Source organism: Vombatus ursinus, unplaced genomic scaffold, assembly GCF_900497805.2.
Source record: "Vombatus ursinus unplaced genomic scaffold, bare-nosed wombat genome assembly UNPS02014773.1, whole genome shotgun sequence".
In the NCBI taxonomy this organism is placed as follows: domain Eukaryota; kingdom Metazoa; phylum Chordata; class Mammalia; order Diprotodontia; family Vombatidae; genus Vombatus; species Vombatus ursinus.
In genome coordinates this window covers 116,426-133,901 of record NW_020954551.1, presented here as the reverse complement: position 1 = coordinate 133,901, position 17,476 = coordinate 116,426, and the positions used below count along the sequence as shown (strand labels likewise).

The following is a 17,476-nucleotide window of genomic DNA, read 5'->3' as shown; positions in this document are numbered from 1 at the left end:
CCGCTCGTGGGAGGTGGGCAACGCTAAATGGCTCCCAAGCTCCTGTGAGGATGGAACCTAAGACATGGGGGGGATGTGGAGGGGCTGGAGGAGGAAGAAGCAGCCGCCGGCCCTCCAGAGAACAGTTCAGCAGAGCCCACGAGCTCCCAGGGGACAGGCCGCTCTTTGTTAACCTGTCCCGTTCCTGGGCTGTGAGGCACTTGTCAGAACCAGTGACCACCGTCCCCTCCTGGTGGGCCCCGCTAGCCCGTCCAGAAGGAAGCTGTGCCGACCATGGGAGGCAGAGTCTCAGAGCTCAGCATACGCTGAAAGCCAGGAATGCTAAGGAGAGAAATTAATTTGGGAAGTGACCCGCTGTGACTGCCTTTTCCGGACCACAGTACAAAAGGCGACGGCAGATTCCTGGCCAGAGAGGGAGGCTGGGGAGAATGTGCCGGGGAACCTGGGTCCCAAGGTTCTCGGATGGTGGATGCCCGCCTCTTCCCGCTGCCTGTCCACTGCCCAGAGGGGTCACTCAAGCTGCTGGGGTCCTTTCTAGCTTTCTCCGACATTAAGGAGGATTCCAGGGGGACACGTGTGGTGCGTTGGAATCACAGCGCCCGCATTCAAATCCCTGTTCTAGGCCTGTAACCGTGTGAGCTCACCTGAACTCTTAACATAACCTTCTCATTGGCATCTCCCCGCCAGAGCTCTCATCCTCCATTCCCTTGACAAAGGTATTTTCCTAAAGCAAGGATCTGACCACCACAGTCCCACCCCATAAACCACAGTGGCTCCCTCATCACCCCTACACCCCACAATCCATCTGCCCAGTTCCTCACACTGGCTTCTATTCCTCATGCCCAGGACATTTTCTCTTCTCACTCGAGCCTCAATTTCCCTGGCTCCCCCCAAGATTCAGCCCAAGTTTCATGTTCTACAGGAGGCCTTTCCTGGCCCCTCCTGATGCTGGGACTTTCCTCTACATCGTCTTCCATCCGCTCTATAAACATAAGGGATTCCTAACCTGGGGTCTCTGGATGGCCAGGGGAGCCATGTGTGGGGATGGGGGAGGAATGGGTTACATCATTATCTTCATTGTTCTAACAGAAATTGGTCATTTCCTTCGATCGTTTAAAAACATTATTCTGGGGAGAGGTCCGCTGAGGGTGAGGGGCTCTGCCCAAGGGGTCCATGTACAAAAAAAGGTGGAACTCGCAATCCCATTCTTGCATGCATTCATCTAATTCAGCGTCTCCCCCTTAGCCCGCAAGCCCCTTGAGGACAGGTTTGCCTTTCTGTGTATCCCCAACACTTGGCACAGTGCCTGGCACACAGAAGGTGCCTGATAAATGCTTGTTGACTGACACGCCCCATTGGGCCTCATCTGCAAAGGGAGGGGGTTGCACGTGGAAGGCCCCTGTTCAGCTCCAGAACTGGGCTCCACACGAGTTATCCCATCCCCTCACCACACGCCCTAGCCATCTTTTTCTCTTCTTACGAAATCCTTTACTCCAGTTCTTGGTACCCATGAAAGCCAGCTCCGTAAACATCAAGGGGAGCTGTCTTCCCTTTCGCCACTGTGCTCCCAGGCTGTCTGATGTGGCTTCCCCTTTAAAGGCCTCTCCTGGCACAGGAGAAGCCCTAGGCCTCATTTTAACGGTCTTCATTTAAAGCAAAGCCTCTCCTGCCTCTATAAAGCAAAGACATCGCTAGAGATCTGTGCCCTTGGGAGAAAGAGATGGCCACCAGCATCAGAGGTTTGCCTTCTATCTGAAACCAACTCCAAGAGGGAGATGGGCGGCCTCCCCCTGAAGCTTTGAGGAGTGGGTTTCGGGCATTGTATTCTCTTAATTAGAACCCTCTGAGTTTCCAGGGAAGGAGCCTTCAAGAGAGAGAGCGAGCCTCGGCATCTGCAGAGGGCCCCAGGGAGAGCAGCCCCCCTGCTTCGAGCCTGGGATGCTGTCTGAAAAACAAACCCATCTCAAAGGGAAGGAGACTGGGCTCTCTCTCCTGCCCCCCCCACCTCCTTTTTTCCAGATGATCCAAACAGCTCTGCCAGAAATCCAAGTTTTCTCTGGCTGAAGTAAAACAAAAATGCAGCTTTCTCAGACCAGCGCTGTGAACGTCAATGAGGGCCGGTTTCTCTTTGTCGCTGCACCAAAATCCACTGGCATCTACAGACATATTTAGGATCATGAAAAGTAGGAAATGGCAAGGCAGGACTGGAATGCCGGTTGTCAGACCCCAATCCAGGCACGCTTCCCACTGTACCACTCCACCTAGTTTCCTATTTATTCTATAAATATCCTATTTATTCCAAACTTGAACTGTGGGCCTGAAAATCATAGGACTTTAGAAATCATCTGGCCCTTTTATAGATGAGGAAACTGAGTCCCGGAGGAAGGAAGCCACCCTACCAGCAAAGGGCAGAGCCAGGCTGACAGCCCACTTCCAGGGTCTGTTCTTAAGGGTAATATCTTGGGAAACCCAGATCCAACGGAGAGGCTGAGTTGGTGATGAGCACGCAAGGTCCGAGTTCACCCTGCTAGGCAAGAGCTGGCATCTGTAGAGAGCTTTACAGTGGCCACGGGTGGGCACAGTGGGCATGGTGGGAGGCGCTGTGACGAGGGAAACTAAACAAGGCCATGTGGCACAGGGGAGTGAAGACCATCGGGACCAAGCCCCATTTCTCCTCCAGACTGGGCGCCATTCCTCCCTGTGGGCCTGTCTCTGTATTTGTAAAACGAGGGATCCTACAAAATAACCCCAAAGACACGATGTCCTCGGGTTCAAAAAGGTCTCGGCTATCAGTGAGGCCGCCTCCCTGCCCTCACAGAGCTCACTGTGGAGGGGGAGAAAGCACCAAACAGCCCTCAATGACTCAGTGTGGCGGAGCCTGGGGGGAGGCGGGGCAGAAGCAAAGGCCAAGGAAGGACAGACATGGTCCAGGAGCCGCGAATGAGCGCTGCTTAAGTCACAGTGAGACCCAGGAAAGATTTTAGCTTAAAAAGGCCAAGGTCTCCCACTGCATCCTGGGCCGTCTCCAGTCGTCCTGATCCGTATCTGGCCCCTGGACCTGGATGGCTCTGGAGGAGAGGGTGAGGCTGGTGACCTTGCACAGCCCTGCCTCCCTTAAGTGCAATGCCCTTGCATGTCACGGCGTCACTCCCTCCCTGAGAACGAAGGACAGGCAGCAATGGGGTCCGCGAGCTAGGCCTCGAGGATGGGGCAGGAAGGGATGCCCCCTCCCGTGGGCACTGGAAGGAAACCCCACAGAGGAGCAAGTCTCTTAGCTGTTCCTTTTTATCACGCTTTGTTCATTGCTTTCTAAGGAACCAAAATGACCAGAGTTCCAGACCAAGCTTCCAGGGCTCAGCAACTCTGAAGAGGGCTCCTGCTCACTGACCTTACACAAATACTCTGATTGGTTCCATTGAGTATCTCGAGCCAATCGTAATAACTGAGAGAGCCAGCCGAGAGTGCTGGGCGGGGCACAATGAACACGGAAAGAGGCTGCGGGAGCCATGACCGGGAGGCCCAAGGGTCTGGGCTCACCCCTCTCCAGACTCCCCCCATGCTGCAGAACAGGGCCTGCCTTCTCCTGCCCTCGCGCCTTTGCTCAGGCTGTGCCCTCTGGAATGCCGGGCCACCGGGAGGCTAAATGATGGCCCCACCTCACACAGCCGTGCCTGGGGCTTCTGTGCTAAGCTCTGTCCTCGCCCTCCTCAGCCCCCCCACAGATTGTGCCCCGTCGCAGAAGGCCTCCCAAGAAGACACACAGCCACCAGAGAACTTCGTTCACTGTTTTATGTAACAAAAAATCTGTCCTGAGCCCGCGGGGCACGGCCCGTGCCCAGCACTCTCTTGGTCTGCTCTCGAGCTACACTGGGACAGAACGCCGTCACACAGTCAGATGAAGCAGTGGCAGCGGCCAGTGCTCTCGCCCGATGAGATACCTGGGCATCTCACTCCATGAGATGAAGAGGCGGGCACAGCAGAAGGGTCAGGAATCATTCACACTTGTCAAAGAGAAGCGGCTAATGAGGACAGGCTGGCGTGAGGGCCAAGGGCTTCCTGCGCCGGACAGACGGGCACCGGCAGGCGGCCGGAGTCTGTGAGCTTAGACCGAGGGTCCCCCAAGTCTTGGTGCAATCGGAAGCGTGCACTCAGCCTTGGGGGACACTGATACCTGCGTCTCCCCAGAATCGGCTGCCTCTGTCATCCCTGGACTTTATCTTGTGCATTTAACAACAGGCTTGTGAGGAGGGGTCCATCGGCTTCCGGGGGGCTGGGGCACAGCAGGGGGGAAGCAGCCCTGCTCTATAGAGCAGGGGAAGAGTACTCCAGCCCCAGGATTCCCCACCCATCACTGGATGACCACGAGAGGACGGCCTGACCTGCAGGACGTAAGGACTGAGGAAGCCACGGGGCTGCCGAAGGGGACGGCAGCGGGCAGACTCTCTGGGACCCGGGACCGGGATTCCAGGCTCTGGGGGGGCTGGCTGATGGCCTGGAAGGGGCTCTCTTCTGCTGACTTTATACATCTAGAGAAACTTCTAAACAAATAGAAACTGGAAGGTAGAAAACAAAAGCAAAACAGTCTTTACACAGTAGAACTCGGGGGCTGATGCCCTCTTCAGCGGGCCCTCCTCCCCATGCCCAGCCGCGAGCTGCGAGCCGTGCCGTGGAGGTGACAAAGCGGCCCCTCTCACTCGGTCACAGCTCGTCATGTCTGGCTTCCTGGTCCTTCAGCTTAAATTCTTCGGCCGTGACTTTGCCGTCTCCGTTCCGGTCCTGGTTGGTGAACATGTTTTTCACAATCATGTCCGCATCAAAGCCGGGCGCGAGCTTCCCCTTGCCAGACGCCACCTGGGCGTGGATGTATTCTGAGAACTGCAGAGAAAAGGGGGGGGGGCCTTTGTTCTGTGGCCACAGATGTGCCCCCCCGAGCCCCACCCCTCCGGGTGGGAGGACAAGAGCTTGGGGCCAAACCCTGCTCCCAGAGCCTCGGTTTCCTCATCTGTAAAATAAGGGGTGGCTCTCGCTCTCCAGGCCTAGGTGAGGAGGCGGCCCACGGCAGAGGGACCGCTCTCCTCCTACTCGGTCCCATAAGACAGCTGCCAAGGGCAAACTCAGGTCTCACGACAAGAGAAACGTCCTTGTCAGCATCGCCATCCAGGCATGGAGCAGGCTACAGCCCGGCCCTGGAGGCCTCCCCCACGGGCAGCCCACCCAGTTACCTCCTCCAGAACAACCTCTCCATTGCCATTCTTGTCGATTTCTTCGAAGAGGTTGGGGGACACCTCCTCGTTCCAGATAAACATGTAGCCTTCGGGCAGGCCGGACACCAGGTCAAGAAGTTCAATGTCAAAGACCAGCACGGCACTCCCTGGCACCTCTCCCGCTGTGAGAACAAAGAGGCCCCATCAGGACTGCCTGCCCCAGGGGCACAGATGTAGTCAGCCACAGGAAGTTCTGGTGTGGAAACTCCTTCCACAGCTGAGGTAGCTTATAGCAAAGTCAGGAAGACCCAAGTTCAAATCCGGCCTCAGACACTTATTAGCTGTGTGACCCTGGGCAAGTCACACAACCTCTATCTGCCTCAGTCTCCTCATCTGTAAAATGGAGATCATAATAGCACCTACCTCACAAGGTTGTTGTGAGGACCAAATGAGATCATATTTATAAAAGTGCTTAGCACATAGTAGGTATATATATATTTGTATATAAATGTTTCTTCCCCTCCCCCAATGCAAATCACAACCAATCTCTGTCCCAGAGAGCTGCCAAATGCATGCAGAGATTGAGTGGATTCCCTGGGGTCCCAGAGCTAATAAATATGCCAGGTCTAAACCCACATCTTCTGGACTCCAAGCCCAGAACTCCACCTACTAAGCTGTGTTCCCCACAAGTAGCGGCATCTGGTAAGTGTCTGTGAGGTACCAGGCCCATGCTAAGTGCTGGAGAGATGAGGCCTAACTGACCAGGCCTGGTCCCCCAGGTGCTTACACTCTGACAGACCAATTAATGAAACAGGATCACACGAAGACCTAGGGCATTCCTTCAGAAGGACACGACCTTCCTAAACCAGCAAGAGGGACGCCCCAGGCCCTCCTGGGCGCCATGGCTTGGACCTCATGGGGCCATTCTCAAACAGGCCTCAATCTTCCAGGATTTGTTATTTGAATAGAGAATGTTTGGGAGCCAAAGGCCTTCCATGGTCATGGACCCACAACTCTGGGCATGAGAGGGGCTTGGCCACATGGCATCCCGCAGGGATCCCAGGACTGCCTGCACCCCGGCAGCTGGTCAGGACTGTGGCTTCAGCTGAACACACTCTTTTTTCAAAGGGCCAGCATCGACAGCATCTACAGGGCAAGGCTTCAGAAAACTCATCTTAACCAAGTGCTAGATATTTTTACTTTCAATTTTAAATGGAAAATAAATTAAGATTTAAACATAATACCCCCTTCGCCTTCAGAAAGGAATGAACAAAGTGATAAACTGGGATGACCTCCTATTTCTTCACTCACCCACTCCAGCCTCCCCATAGCCAAGGTGGGGGGGGATGACGACCGTCCGCTTTTCTCCCACACACATGTCTCGGAGCCCCATGTCCATCCCCAGCACAACCTGTCCCGATCCCAGAACGATATTATAGGTCTTGCCCAAATTAAGTCTGAAAAATGAAACAGAATATTCTATGTTGGCAACTTGTAAATCTGTTAACAAAAAATCCAACTCTGCGGCGAGCACTCCTCCGTCATTGTATGTGACGCTGTCCTCAGACCCAGTCGACACCGAGCTAACCCCCTGATTTGGGGCCCCCTGCTCCTACAATGACACCCCCCTTCCCCTGAGGAGACCAGGGCCCAAGCACATGGGCAGAAGCCCAGGGCTCCCTCCTCCTTTTCTCCAGCATGGGCCTCAGTGCCATCTCATGAGGCTGTGCCATAGGGGCCAGGGGATGCCCCCAATGCCAGGGGGGGCTCTGCACCGGTGGCCCTGGCCTAGATCACGTCTAAGTCAGTGACCCAGGCTCCTATGCTTTGGGCTCAGGGTTGGGGAACACGACAGTCATGCAGGGGAGGTGAGGGGGCAAAGAGAGGGCTGGGCCTCAGGGGTTCATCACACAGGGCTTTGGGGGGTGGTCCTTTTTGGACAGATGGAGGTCCCTCTAGCACTGAAAGTCTGGCATCCCGCAGGACGTGCCCAGGCCTCCTGGCCACAGGACACACCCTGCCTGCCTCAGGCTACAACCATACCTCTTCAGCCCCCAAAGCAAGAAAAGGCTGCCAGCCTCACAGTGCAGCCAGGGCACAATGAGGAGAGCACTGGCATTGGAGGCAGGAAGATCCAAATTCAAATCCTGCCCCTGGCCCTTCCTTCTGTGTGTCTCCAGGCAGTCACACAACCTCTCTCAGCCTCAGCTGCCCAGTCAGTAAAATGGGAATGATAAGAATACCCGTGAAGTTCAAGTGTAAGTGCACATGTGCAGTGCTGCAGACCTCACGCTGCTGCCTCATCGCTGGCTGTCCTATCCCTCATCCCCAGACCCTCAGAACAATGTGCACGTCCCTCCAATTGGTCAGTCACTCAACAACCATTTATTAGACACCTACTCGGTGCCAGACACCATGCTGAATTCTGGGGATTCTAATGGAAGTGACAACATGTAAATTAGAGCACAAGCTCCCTGAGGGCAGGGGCTGGTTTTGGCTCTTTTTGTATCCCCAAGGCTTAGTACAGTGCCTACCACATAGCAGAGGCTTACTAAATATTAACTGAACGAATGAATGTAAATAACCAGATGTATAGAGAGTGGTCATGGGCCAAGGGAGGTCATCGTACCTGCAGAAGGTGGGGTCAGAGCTGAGTCTAGAAGGAGGCCAGGAAAGCCAAGAGACAGAGGAGGGGGAAAAGAGGGAGGACCCCAGGCCTGGGGGACAGCCAGCACTAAGGCCCAGCACTGTAGGTGACGCAGCCAAGCATCCCTCCCAACATGGCGGAGCCCTCCTCCTTCTCCTCCTCCTCTCCTGCCATGGCAAGGACACCAGAGGAGCCCAGCACTCCCTCCCATGCTGGGGGGCCAGCCCGCCATCTTTGTCCACTGAACATTTCTCCGATGACATCCTTTCCTCCAGGTCTTCTGGGCAGCATGTATGGCCCTCTGCCGCCTCTCCCCATGTACCCCACCACTGTTCTCCTGTGACCTCCAAAATCTCTCATGCACAGATTCACAGCTACACAAGAGGGGCAGAATGCTGGAGGTAAACATTGCCGGGCAGTTCCCCAAAGGCCTGACTTGTCCATCGGCAGTGCTAATGGACACGCTCCGCAGGACATCCAAAACTGGACAACAGGCCTCTGGCCTTTCCTCGGGGGATGGTCAGGCCAAGCTCCTTTGACTGGTTATGGACTCGGTGGAGCGAGCCCAACGTCCTCCATGACCTCGTGGTGCCTGGTCTCAAGGAGCCCCCTCTGAGCCCTCACTGTGACGCGGAGGCAACCTCAGGTTCCTGCACACTAGACCATTGGGGTGTAAGCTCAGGCATCACCTAACCTGCTGAACAATTTCATGTGTTCCCAGACTCAGGCCAACTCTGCTTTCCAAGGCCCAGTCTGGGCACAGAGCTCAGCACCAATCTGGTGCAGTGCAGAGAGGGCCGGGCCTAGCGTCAGGAAGACCCACGTTCAAATATGGCCTCCGACGCTTCCTAGCTGTGTGACCCTGGGCAAGTCACCTAACTACTGTCTGCCACAGTTTCCTCAGCTGTAAAATGGGGATCCCATTAGCATCTACCTCCCGGGGCTATCATGAGGACCAAATGAGATCATTTTAAAGCTCTTAGCACAGTGCCTGGCACGCAGCTTAATAAAGGCTTCCTTCCTCCCTTCCTTCTTTCCTCCTTCAATCTTTCTCTCCTCCTTTTTTCACTCCTCCCTCCCTCCTTCCTTCCCTTCTCTCCTTCCTTCCACTAGGCAATGACATCTGTGTCCATGGCAACTGTTCTAGTCAAGATTCAGAGGGGGGCCCCAGGGACATGGTACTTTAAGCTTTCCAAAACATTTCCCTTCCCCCCTCTGAGATAGGTAACAGGTCTGAGGGACCCCGTTTACCAAGGGGGGTTAGAGAGCCAGGCGAGGGTCAGAGACAGGAAGGAGGCAGACCCCGGATCCCCCGATGGGAGGACTCACGCCATACACAGGAGCTGAGCTGTTCTGGCCAAGAGGGATCTGCAGAACCTGCTCACCTCCGCTGCCCGCTGTCCTTTCCTTCTCTCGTCAGTTCTGGCTGCAGAGCTCTCTCATTCGCACCATCCTCCTCCTGGCCCAAAACGACTTTGCTTTCTTTTACTACATTACAAACATGTCACATATGAAAGAATTACAGCAGAGCTGACAGAGCATGTGTGCGTGCAAGCGTGTGTGTGCACATGCATGTGTGCACACACGTGTGTGTCCATGTGTGCAGTGCACATGCGTGTGTGTACGTGTGTACGTGTGTGTGTGTGTGTGTGTGTGTGTGTGTGCGTGTGTGATCTCACAGAAAAATCCAAGGGTGCGGAGCGATGTGCCCTGTGGCTAGAACAAAGCCCCTGAGCAGGGCCAGCGAATCCCAACAGTAGGGCATCGTGGATTGAGGGCTGGAGTCAGGAAGATCTGGGTTCCAGTCCTGCTTCTGAATCTCCCAAACTACGTGCAATCAGGTAAAACGTTTTGAGAGCTTTGACGTGGCACAGAAATGCCATTCAGCTTAACTAAGCAGAAATCCACGAGAGCTGCGCCAGTGAGCTGGCCCCAGAGCCAGGAAGACCAGAGGCCAAGTCCTACATACCACGTGCTGACCGAGTGACCCTGGGTGAGTCACTGACCTAGGGCTCAGGCAAGGGGGGCTTCCCTGTCTCTCAGTCCTGATTTTAAAGGCATAAAGCCAAACACAGAGGATGCAGAGGAAACCTATCATGTTGAAATGGGCCTCAGAAACTCTGTGGGCCCTGCCGCTGGCTGACAGGCTGCTCAGCCGGGAGCCCCCCAAGCCAAAGAAATCACAAGGCCACCCCTAATTCTTCCGCAATTCAGGTCGTCACCTCAGCCCTCCTGAGTTATGGCTGGCCACCTGTCCCACAGGATGGCTTTTGTCCAGCAGAGCTAGAATTGGCCTTACAAAAAAGCCCAGGAATCAAAACGACTTTGGCTCAAGCCAGCCGTCCACTTACACAGATCACAACCCTCAGGAGCCTGGAGAAGTCTCGACTTCAGAAGCTGTGAGGGGCAATGATGCCGAGCTGGTGGCCCTGGGCACCGTGACTGGGAGCTCTGCTCGGCCTTGCAAAGAGAGGGCCTGAGAACAGGGGGAATGAGGGACAGTCCCTCCTGTGCCTGGGAAGACAGGGAGGCTAACTGCAGCCTAAATCAACCTACGTTCTTCAGAGTTCAAACCGCATTTAATTGTTTCAAAGGCGTGCAATGCCCTCTTGGCCAGGCCAGCACATCCTTCCCCGAAACAAGGGCCTTGGACTGGGTGCCTGCGCAGCATCATGGCTCGAATGTCAGAGGAGTGCCAACAAAACCCAGCAGGGACAGCTAGAAAGAGAAACTCCATCTAATGCATCTGCAGACAGGATAAAATGCTTGGGAGTCTGTGAGCCAGCACACACTCAGGAACTACATGAACACATTCCAAAAGACTCTTCCCACAAATAAAGACAGATCTAAACAACTGGGGAATTATTAACTTCTCATGGGCAGACCAAACCAATGTGACAAAAAGGACAATACTCCCCAAATTAATCTTTGTCCCCTTGGCCAATCTGCAGGGTACGAGGAGTCATCTCAGAATTATTTTAATCCATACTCTGCTTGGGTGCTGGTCATTTGCAGTTTGCAGTCCTTATCTGGGGAAAGCTTCTTCCAAATCCTTTGACCACTAATCCACAGGGAAATGCTCTTAGTGTTACACGTTTGCATCAGCTCTCTTACGGTTTATTTCCTCTGACTTCAGGTCTTTCCTCCTCTTACCTTTAGCCTTCTCCCAAAATCTAAGTTCTACTGTTAAGGGAGTCTCCTTTGAAACACTGACATCCAATCACGCTCTCCGAGCTGCTTGTCACAGGACCAGGCACTGCTGCCCTGGTGTCCAGCTAACCATGAAAAACAACCAGGCCAGGCCCTGCTTCCATTTTTTTTAAAAAACAAAAGTTAAAGCCCCAAAGAAGCAAGAGCTCAGTGAATGCATCTCATCCTAATATTTCCAGCTACATACAATGGTGTCACAAACCCCAAGTCACTGTGGACTGAGCCTCCTCTGAGGATGCCAGGAATGAACGACACGTGGCTCAGACGGAAAGGGGGCGCCCCACCCCCGCTGTCAGGAAAGGCTCGCTCCCCAGGACCACGGCGCTGGCAAGGACGTCATCGGCCACCAGGCCCAACCCCGACCTGCGTCCTCCCAAACACGGGGCCACTCGGCCTTCTTGGGGAGACGGCCATGACTTCCCTGCCTCCTTCCCCAACGAGCTCACCCACTGGCAGCAGGTGAGACCCCTCGTTCTGGCTGCTCCAAGACTCTATGTCCTGAGGAATGATGGGGTGCTGGTGGAGAGTGCCTCAGGCCAACTTTGAGGGGCAGGGAGGTGAATTGAAAGAATGGTGGCCCTGGCATTGAGAAGCACCCCAGTGTGAGCATAAGCTCTGCGCCTCGGTTTCCTCATCTGTCTTCCCCACCTCAGCAGGCGGCTGTGAGGATCAATCTGAAAACCTTGGGGGGGGCGCATCGATGCCCGCTGCTGCTACGCCCACAAAACAGTGCAGCATCAGCACACACGCGTGGGGAGCTTCTCTGGCAGAGGGCCCGAGTACAACTAGCGAATGCAATTTGGACAAAATGGGGGGGAGAGCGGCAGAAGGGGCCACGCTCGATGCTCCCCTCCCCTGTTCCATCATGTGTCAAAACTCAGGGACTATGACAGGTTGAAAAGCCCCAAGGCCCGTGCAGGGAGGGGCACGGCAGGGCGCTTCCAGGAGAGAGCACCGTCCCCCTCAGCTGCTCTCCTGGGCACAGAGATGAGGACGGGAGAATCAGACTCACATGAAGATGCTGCTCCCAAGGGCACACATGCAAATGCACCCAAGAGAATGGGTGAGAACTGGGTTCAAATCCCACCTCTGAACAGCTACAGGACCTTGGACAAGTCATTGGCCTCTCCTTGCCTTGGACAGCTCCTGCAGATGGGCTGCTATCTGTAGGGCAGGACGGACTTTTCCATGCAGATGGACTCAGGCCCTTCCCATATTCATGTACAGATAAATACACTAGCATGGATATGTATTTACCACAGGAGAGAGAACCATCATCTACCGATAAAACTGTTCCTGAAGGGCAGGGACAAAGATTAGACCCGTCATTTCTCCAATGAGGAAACTCCCTGCCTCATTGTGGGCTGGCCCCAGAAGGCTCGGGGTCCCCCAGCCCTGGAGGATCGGGGGCACGACCCAAACCCTGCTCTGGCTGGTTCCTGGGCAGTTCCCCCCCTTCAGACCCTGCTGTCTCTGTTGCCAGATGAAGAAGACAGAAACCCTCCGTATCCACCCAACATCACATTCGTCATTGCGCCGTTCCTGAGACACGGGAAGGGGTCCCCCTCCAAGGCCACGGGCGCCTCCCTTGTCTGAACCTACCCCAGGAACCCGAGAGCCCCGCTGCCCCTGCAGAACAAGGCTGCCTCTGCCATCCCTCCCCAGGCCCCCCAGGGCCTCTGGACCCGGGGCCCAACTCACGTGGAGTCCAGCCTCGTGCCATCCATGAGGGAGGCGTTGTAGTGATACTTGAGGTAATCTCCTTTCTTGCTCAGGACTGAGCAGTTGTCCGGCTTGAAACGTGAAGTGATGTCAACGGTGTCTGAAGGGTTGTGGAAGTCAATGACGTGGATGTCAAAGACCAGGACGGCAGAGCCAGGGATGTTGCCTACAGAGAGAGGGAGATGGTATGTCAGGGTGGAAGCAGAGCCAGGCCCAGCCCTGTCCTCAGGAGGCCTGTGTTCTCCTGGGGGATGGGCTACAACAGGTCAGCAGGACCCGGGACATTTAACATGCACGTCAGCAGTGGCTTCTGGCGGAGCCTGGAAGCAGAGCCTTGAAGGACGCTGAGTGCTCTCACGGGTGCAGGTGGGGGGGGGGGGGGGCAGCCCGGCCTCCTGGGACTCCTGCTCTGTACAAAGGGACAGGAGGAGGAGGGGAAGGTCAAGGTCCCAAAGCGGCCAGTTTGGATGGAAACCAGTGACGGGAGATCGGCCTCCACGGGGAGGCCTAAGCCACATCATAGAGGCGTTCACTGACACAGAGACGTGGTCGGACATGGGCTGAGGTGAAGGGACTTGGGCAGCTATCAATGAGCTGGAGAGGAGAATGAGAGGCTGGGGGCAAGGAGTCCAAGGAGGAGGCCCCCGAAGGAAATCCAAGCCGAGGGCCAGGAGAGGGTGAGCTTGGAGTGGAGAGATTGTGAAGGCAGAATCAACAAGATGAGGCAGATGAGTAGACTCTGGAGGAGGTAAAACAGGAAGAGGAAAAGGATGACGCGGAGATTCCAAACATGGGGGACAGGAAGGGTGGTGGGTTTCAACAGAAACAGGGAAAACTAGAAGAGGGTGGGTTCTAGGGGTGAGGAAAGCCAACGGGGTCTTCCTTACTCCAAGACCCTGTTATAGCAAGGAGTGAATGGAGGAATGAAAGTATTCTGCTGACCACACCCCGCCTCCCTTCCCAGCTGACCCCCCCAAAAGGCAGCCCCTCCCCCTGCCCCCAGGCCCAGCCAGGAACCCCAGGACCCTGGATCTGGTGTGACTCCCCACCCCGGAACTGTGCTAGAGCACCCCAACCTCAGTGTAAAGGGGGACTCCCAAGTATCCCAGCCCCCCAGAACCTTTCCCCACTGGCTCAGCTGGGCCACAGATGCTGTGCATCCTCCAAAGGGTGGCTAAGGACCTGAGTGAAGGAGGGCACAGGGAGGGGCTCCAAGAGCTTCTACAGGCATCCCTGGTCTCATCGCCTAGCAACAGGGAGCCGGGCGAGGCTGCCAGACAGGCAGAAGCCGGAGGAGTCCACAGGGGCCTGCTGCAGCAGGCCAAGGTCCTGGAGCAAACATAATCATTCATCGAGTTCTGCCTAGCACCTGAAAATCATCTGGAGTGGGGGAAGAAATCCCAAGCAAACAGTTTCCCCTTCTCCTGTCTCATTTCTGTCTTTGTGCTCCAGCACCCAGGACAGGGGCTGGCATACAGCAGGAACTTAATAAATGTAGCTCAGCTGATTTTTTTTAAAGGGGAGGGGGTAGGGAAGTGGCCTAGAAGCGCTTCCTCCTTTATACCTGTGACTGCCAGCAATCAATCAATCAGCCAGCATTTATTAGGTGCTTACTCTGGGCCACGCACCAGACAGGCAAAGGAGAAAACAGAAATCCTGACCTAATCTGAATCGGAGAGATGCCCCATGAGTCAGCAGGTACCCCAAGGCACGCACACTGTAAACACACAGTGACCTCAGAGGGAAGCGGCGGGAGGCCAGGAAAGGTCTCCTGAAAAAGGTGGGAGCTGAGCTGAGCCGAGAAGCAGAGGTGAGGAGGGACAGCATTCCAGGCATGGGCCACTGCCAGGGCAAAGGCATGGAGACCAGAGATGGGCAATGGAGCACACACTGTGGCCAGACCAGAGGAAGTGCAGAGGGGAAGTGACCAAGAGGTCTCTGTGTGTCTGCGTTCTGACCTGGGATGCAGCTTACTACGCCCTTTAACTCCCGAAATACAACCACTAGCAGCCCGAGGACGTGGGCCGATTCGGGGCAAGTGTGTGGGTAGGGGAGCTCACCTCGCCCTTCTTCTCCATAGCCCAGGTGAGGAGGGATGGTGATGCGGCGTCTCTCTCCGATGCAAACGCCGAGCAAACCTTCATCCATCCCAGCAATCACGTAGCCCTGCCCGATATAGGTGTCAAACGTGCGGTTCCGGGAATAGCTGAAAGACGCACACAAACCGGCCTGGTCGGGAAAAATCTCCCCTCCCCCCACCAGGGGAGGTGCTTGCCTCACTCCTGGGTCACAGGGCTCAGCCGGGAGGTGCCTGCCCCCCTCCCCCCAAATCAAGTTCGAGGCCCGCCCCCACTTTACAGGTAAAGGAAATGAAGCCCTGGGAAGGGGCCTGACTTGTCAGGGTCAGACCCAGGACTCAAACACAGGTCCCGAGTCTCCTCATTCAGCACTGACCAGACGGAAGGCCCAGCCTCCAACAAGAGGGCATGCCAAGGCCAGGAGGCAGGCAACTGCCTCGCCCAAGGGTCACGCAGCCAGGATGTGAACCCAGGCCCTGATTCCAAACCTCTCTCCACTGCACCACAAGGGGACGCGATTTCAAGGATGTAACAGATCAATACTGGCTATGAAAAATGAGAATTTAGCATGGTGACTGAGTCAGCCTCACTCACTCAGAGATAAACCTGGGGCTTTCCATCAAGGCCATTCCCCAAAGTGGGGCCCAAGGGAAACTCGGCACAAGCAGGGCTTGCTTGGACAGTGGGGATGTGCAAAGACTCAGGGATCCCAAGGGCAATACGCAGCTACGTTCTAGGCAGGGGGCACAGCCGGGGCAAAAGCAGAGAGGGGGGAAACGAACAGCTGAGCTGGGAGCAAAGCAAGTGAACCCTTCGGGGCAGAGCCAAGGTCACAAAGAGGGAGGATGTGAAACAACGTGGGATGCTGAGCCAGACCCTGCGGGAAGCTGCCACAGACACCAGCCCAGCGACCAGCAGAAGACCTTGTCCCTAACGGCCGCTGTATTACCTGGAGTCAAACAAGGTGCCGTCCAGCAGGGAAGCGTTGTAGTGGTAGCGGAGGAAGTCCCCAGGGCGGCTTCTGCGCTCACACTCTTCTGGCAAAAACGTGTTCTCAACGGTGATGCTGTCTTTGGGGTTGTGCAAATCCAGCAAGGCCACATCAAACACCAGGGAGGCCTGCCCGGGAATGTCTTTACCTAGGGGGGCGTTAGACAGGAGGCGTCACACCAGGACATCCCCGGAGCCTCCCCGATCTAGCCTCTTATCTGTGCTAAGGCCACGAGTCGAGGTCTGGAGGGTGCCCGCTGCATGCCAGGCACAGGGGAGGTGCAAAGTGGGCCCTGCCTGGCCCTGCCCTCAAGGGGCTTACCTTCTCCTAGGGGACAGCACATAAAAACAGGACCTTCGGTAGGGAAGCTGATGGGTTATGTGAGCCCTGACTGCTCTGCATCTTATGCGCGGTCCCTTAGCCTACGCCCCTGTTGCAAGGGGGAGTCTGGTGTGGGGACCCCAGGCCTGAACCTCGCCTAAGCTTTAAGCAGATTTCCAGGGAGTCAATAGAGACAAATTGCTTGGTGGTCAGGCCCCCAGGACCAAATCTAGACCAGGAGGCCCAGAGCCTTTGGTGGGAGAGGGTAGAGGAGAAGGGGCCTGGACTGTGGGGGAACACAGGGAGGAGTGTGAGTGTGCACACACACACAGGTAGACACACATGGGTGTGTGCATCTTATGGTACTCCAGATGGCTTTCAACAACATAAGTCAAACGTTAAAGGCAGCAGCACATTCCAAATTTCTGAGCACTGATAAGAGGGAAATATGTTTCGCATAATGGCATATATATAACCTATAGCAAACCACTTACTGTCTTAGGGAGAGAGGAGGTAAGGGAGGGATAGAGAAAGTCTGGAACTCAAAAAAAATTTTAAATGAATGTTAAAAATTATCTATATGTAATTGGGAAAAAATAAAATATAAATATTTTAAAGGTCAAATTTCTGAGCACAGAACAGATGATTAAGAAGCCTTGGGGGGCAGCTAGGTGGCGCCGTGGATAGAGCACCAGCCCTGAAGTCAGGAGGACCTGAGTTCAAATCCAGCCTCAGACCAAACACTTGACACTTACTAGCTGTGTGACCCTGGGCAAATCGCTTAACCCCAACTGCCTAAAAATAAAAAAAATAAATTAAATTAAATTTTAAAAAAAGAAGGCTTGGGAAAAGAAAAATTACAGGAAATTGCGATTTATAAAAACCTTCAATTTTTCAGAAGAAAAAGGCAAAACTCCATCTCTCATCTATAGTAGACTAGGAAAAATTACTAGCCCTAAAGAAAGTTGTAATTAACTCTTTAAACAATGTTCATTGACTAAAAAAAGTCCAAATGGAATTTTGTGTCTCTCCCTAGGGCCAGAAGCTGCCAAGCAGGAGCCAGTAAGCACTGGTGGAGGGAGTTTCTGATACCAATAAAATCATGATGCAGGTGTGCCAAGCACCATGCCAACACAAAAGACCTCTGGGGGCTTCCATCCTCCCAGGGATGCCCCTGTGTGTGGAGAACTGAGGGCTGCTGCTAGCTGTAAAAATCAATCAACAAAACATTCTTAAGCCCTTAACCATGTCAAACTAACTGACCTGCCATCCTCACACTCCTCAATCTTCCTTCCCATCTGGT

The 17,476-nt window shown here is 54.8% G+C and overlaps 1 protein-coding gene across 2 annotated transcripts in view; it reads right to left on the bottom strand.

Moving 5' to 3' along the window:
- Positions 1-3,775: 3,775 nt before the first annotated feature.
- Positions 3,776-17,476, bottom strand: part of FKBP9 (FKBP prolyl isomerase 9) — a 33,584-nt gene continuing 19,883 nt past the window's right edge. The window contains exons 5-10 of one of the 2 annotated variants that reach the window (XM_027863902.1): positions 15,811-16,000; positions 14,844-14,989; positions 12,763-12,949; positions 6,516-6,661; positions 5,223-5,386; positions 3,776-4,875 (exon numbers count right to left, since the gene is read on the bottom strand). In XM_027863902.1, coding sequence (XP_027719703.1) covers positions 4,699-4,875; positions 5,223-5,386; positions 6,516-6,661; positions 12,763-12,949; positions 14,844-14,989; positions 15,811-16,000 — 1,010 coding nt within the window. In that variant the 3' untranslated portion in view covers positions 3,776-4,698. Of the gene's footprint in view, positions 4,876-5,222; positions 5,419-6,515; positions 6,662-12,762; positions 12,950-14,843; positions 14,990-15,810; positions 16,001-17,476 lie in introns of both variants that reach the window. The other variant, XM_027863903.1, reaches the window with a different exon arrangement.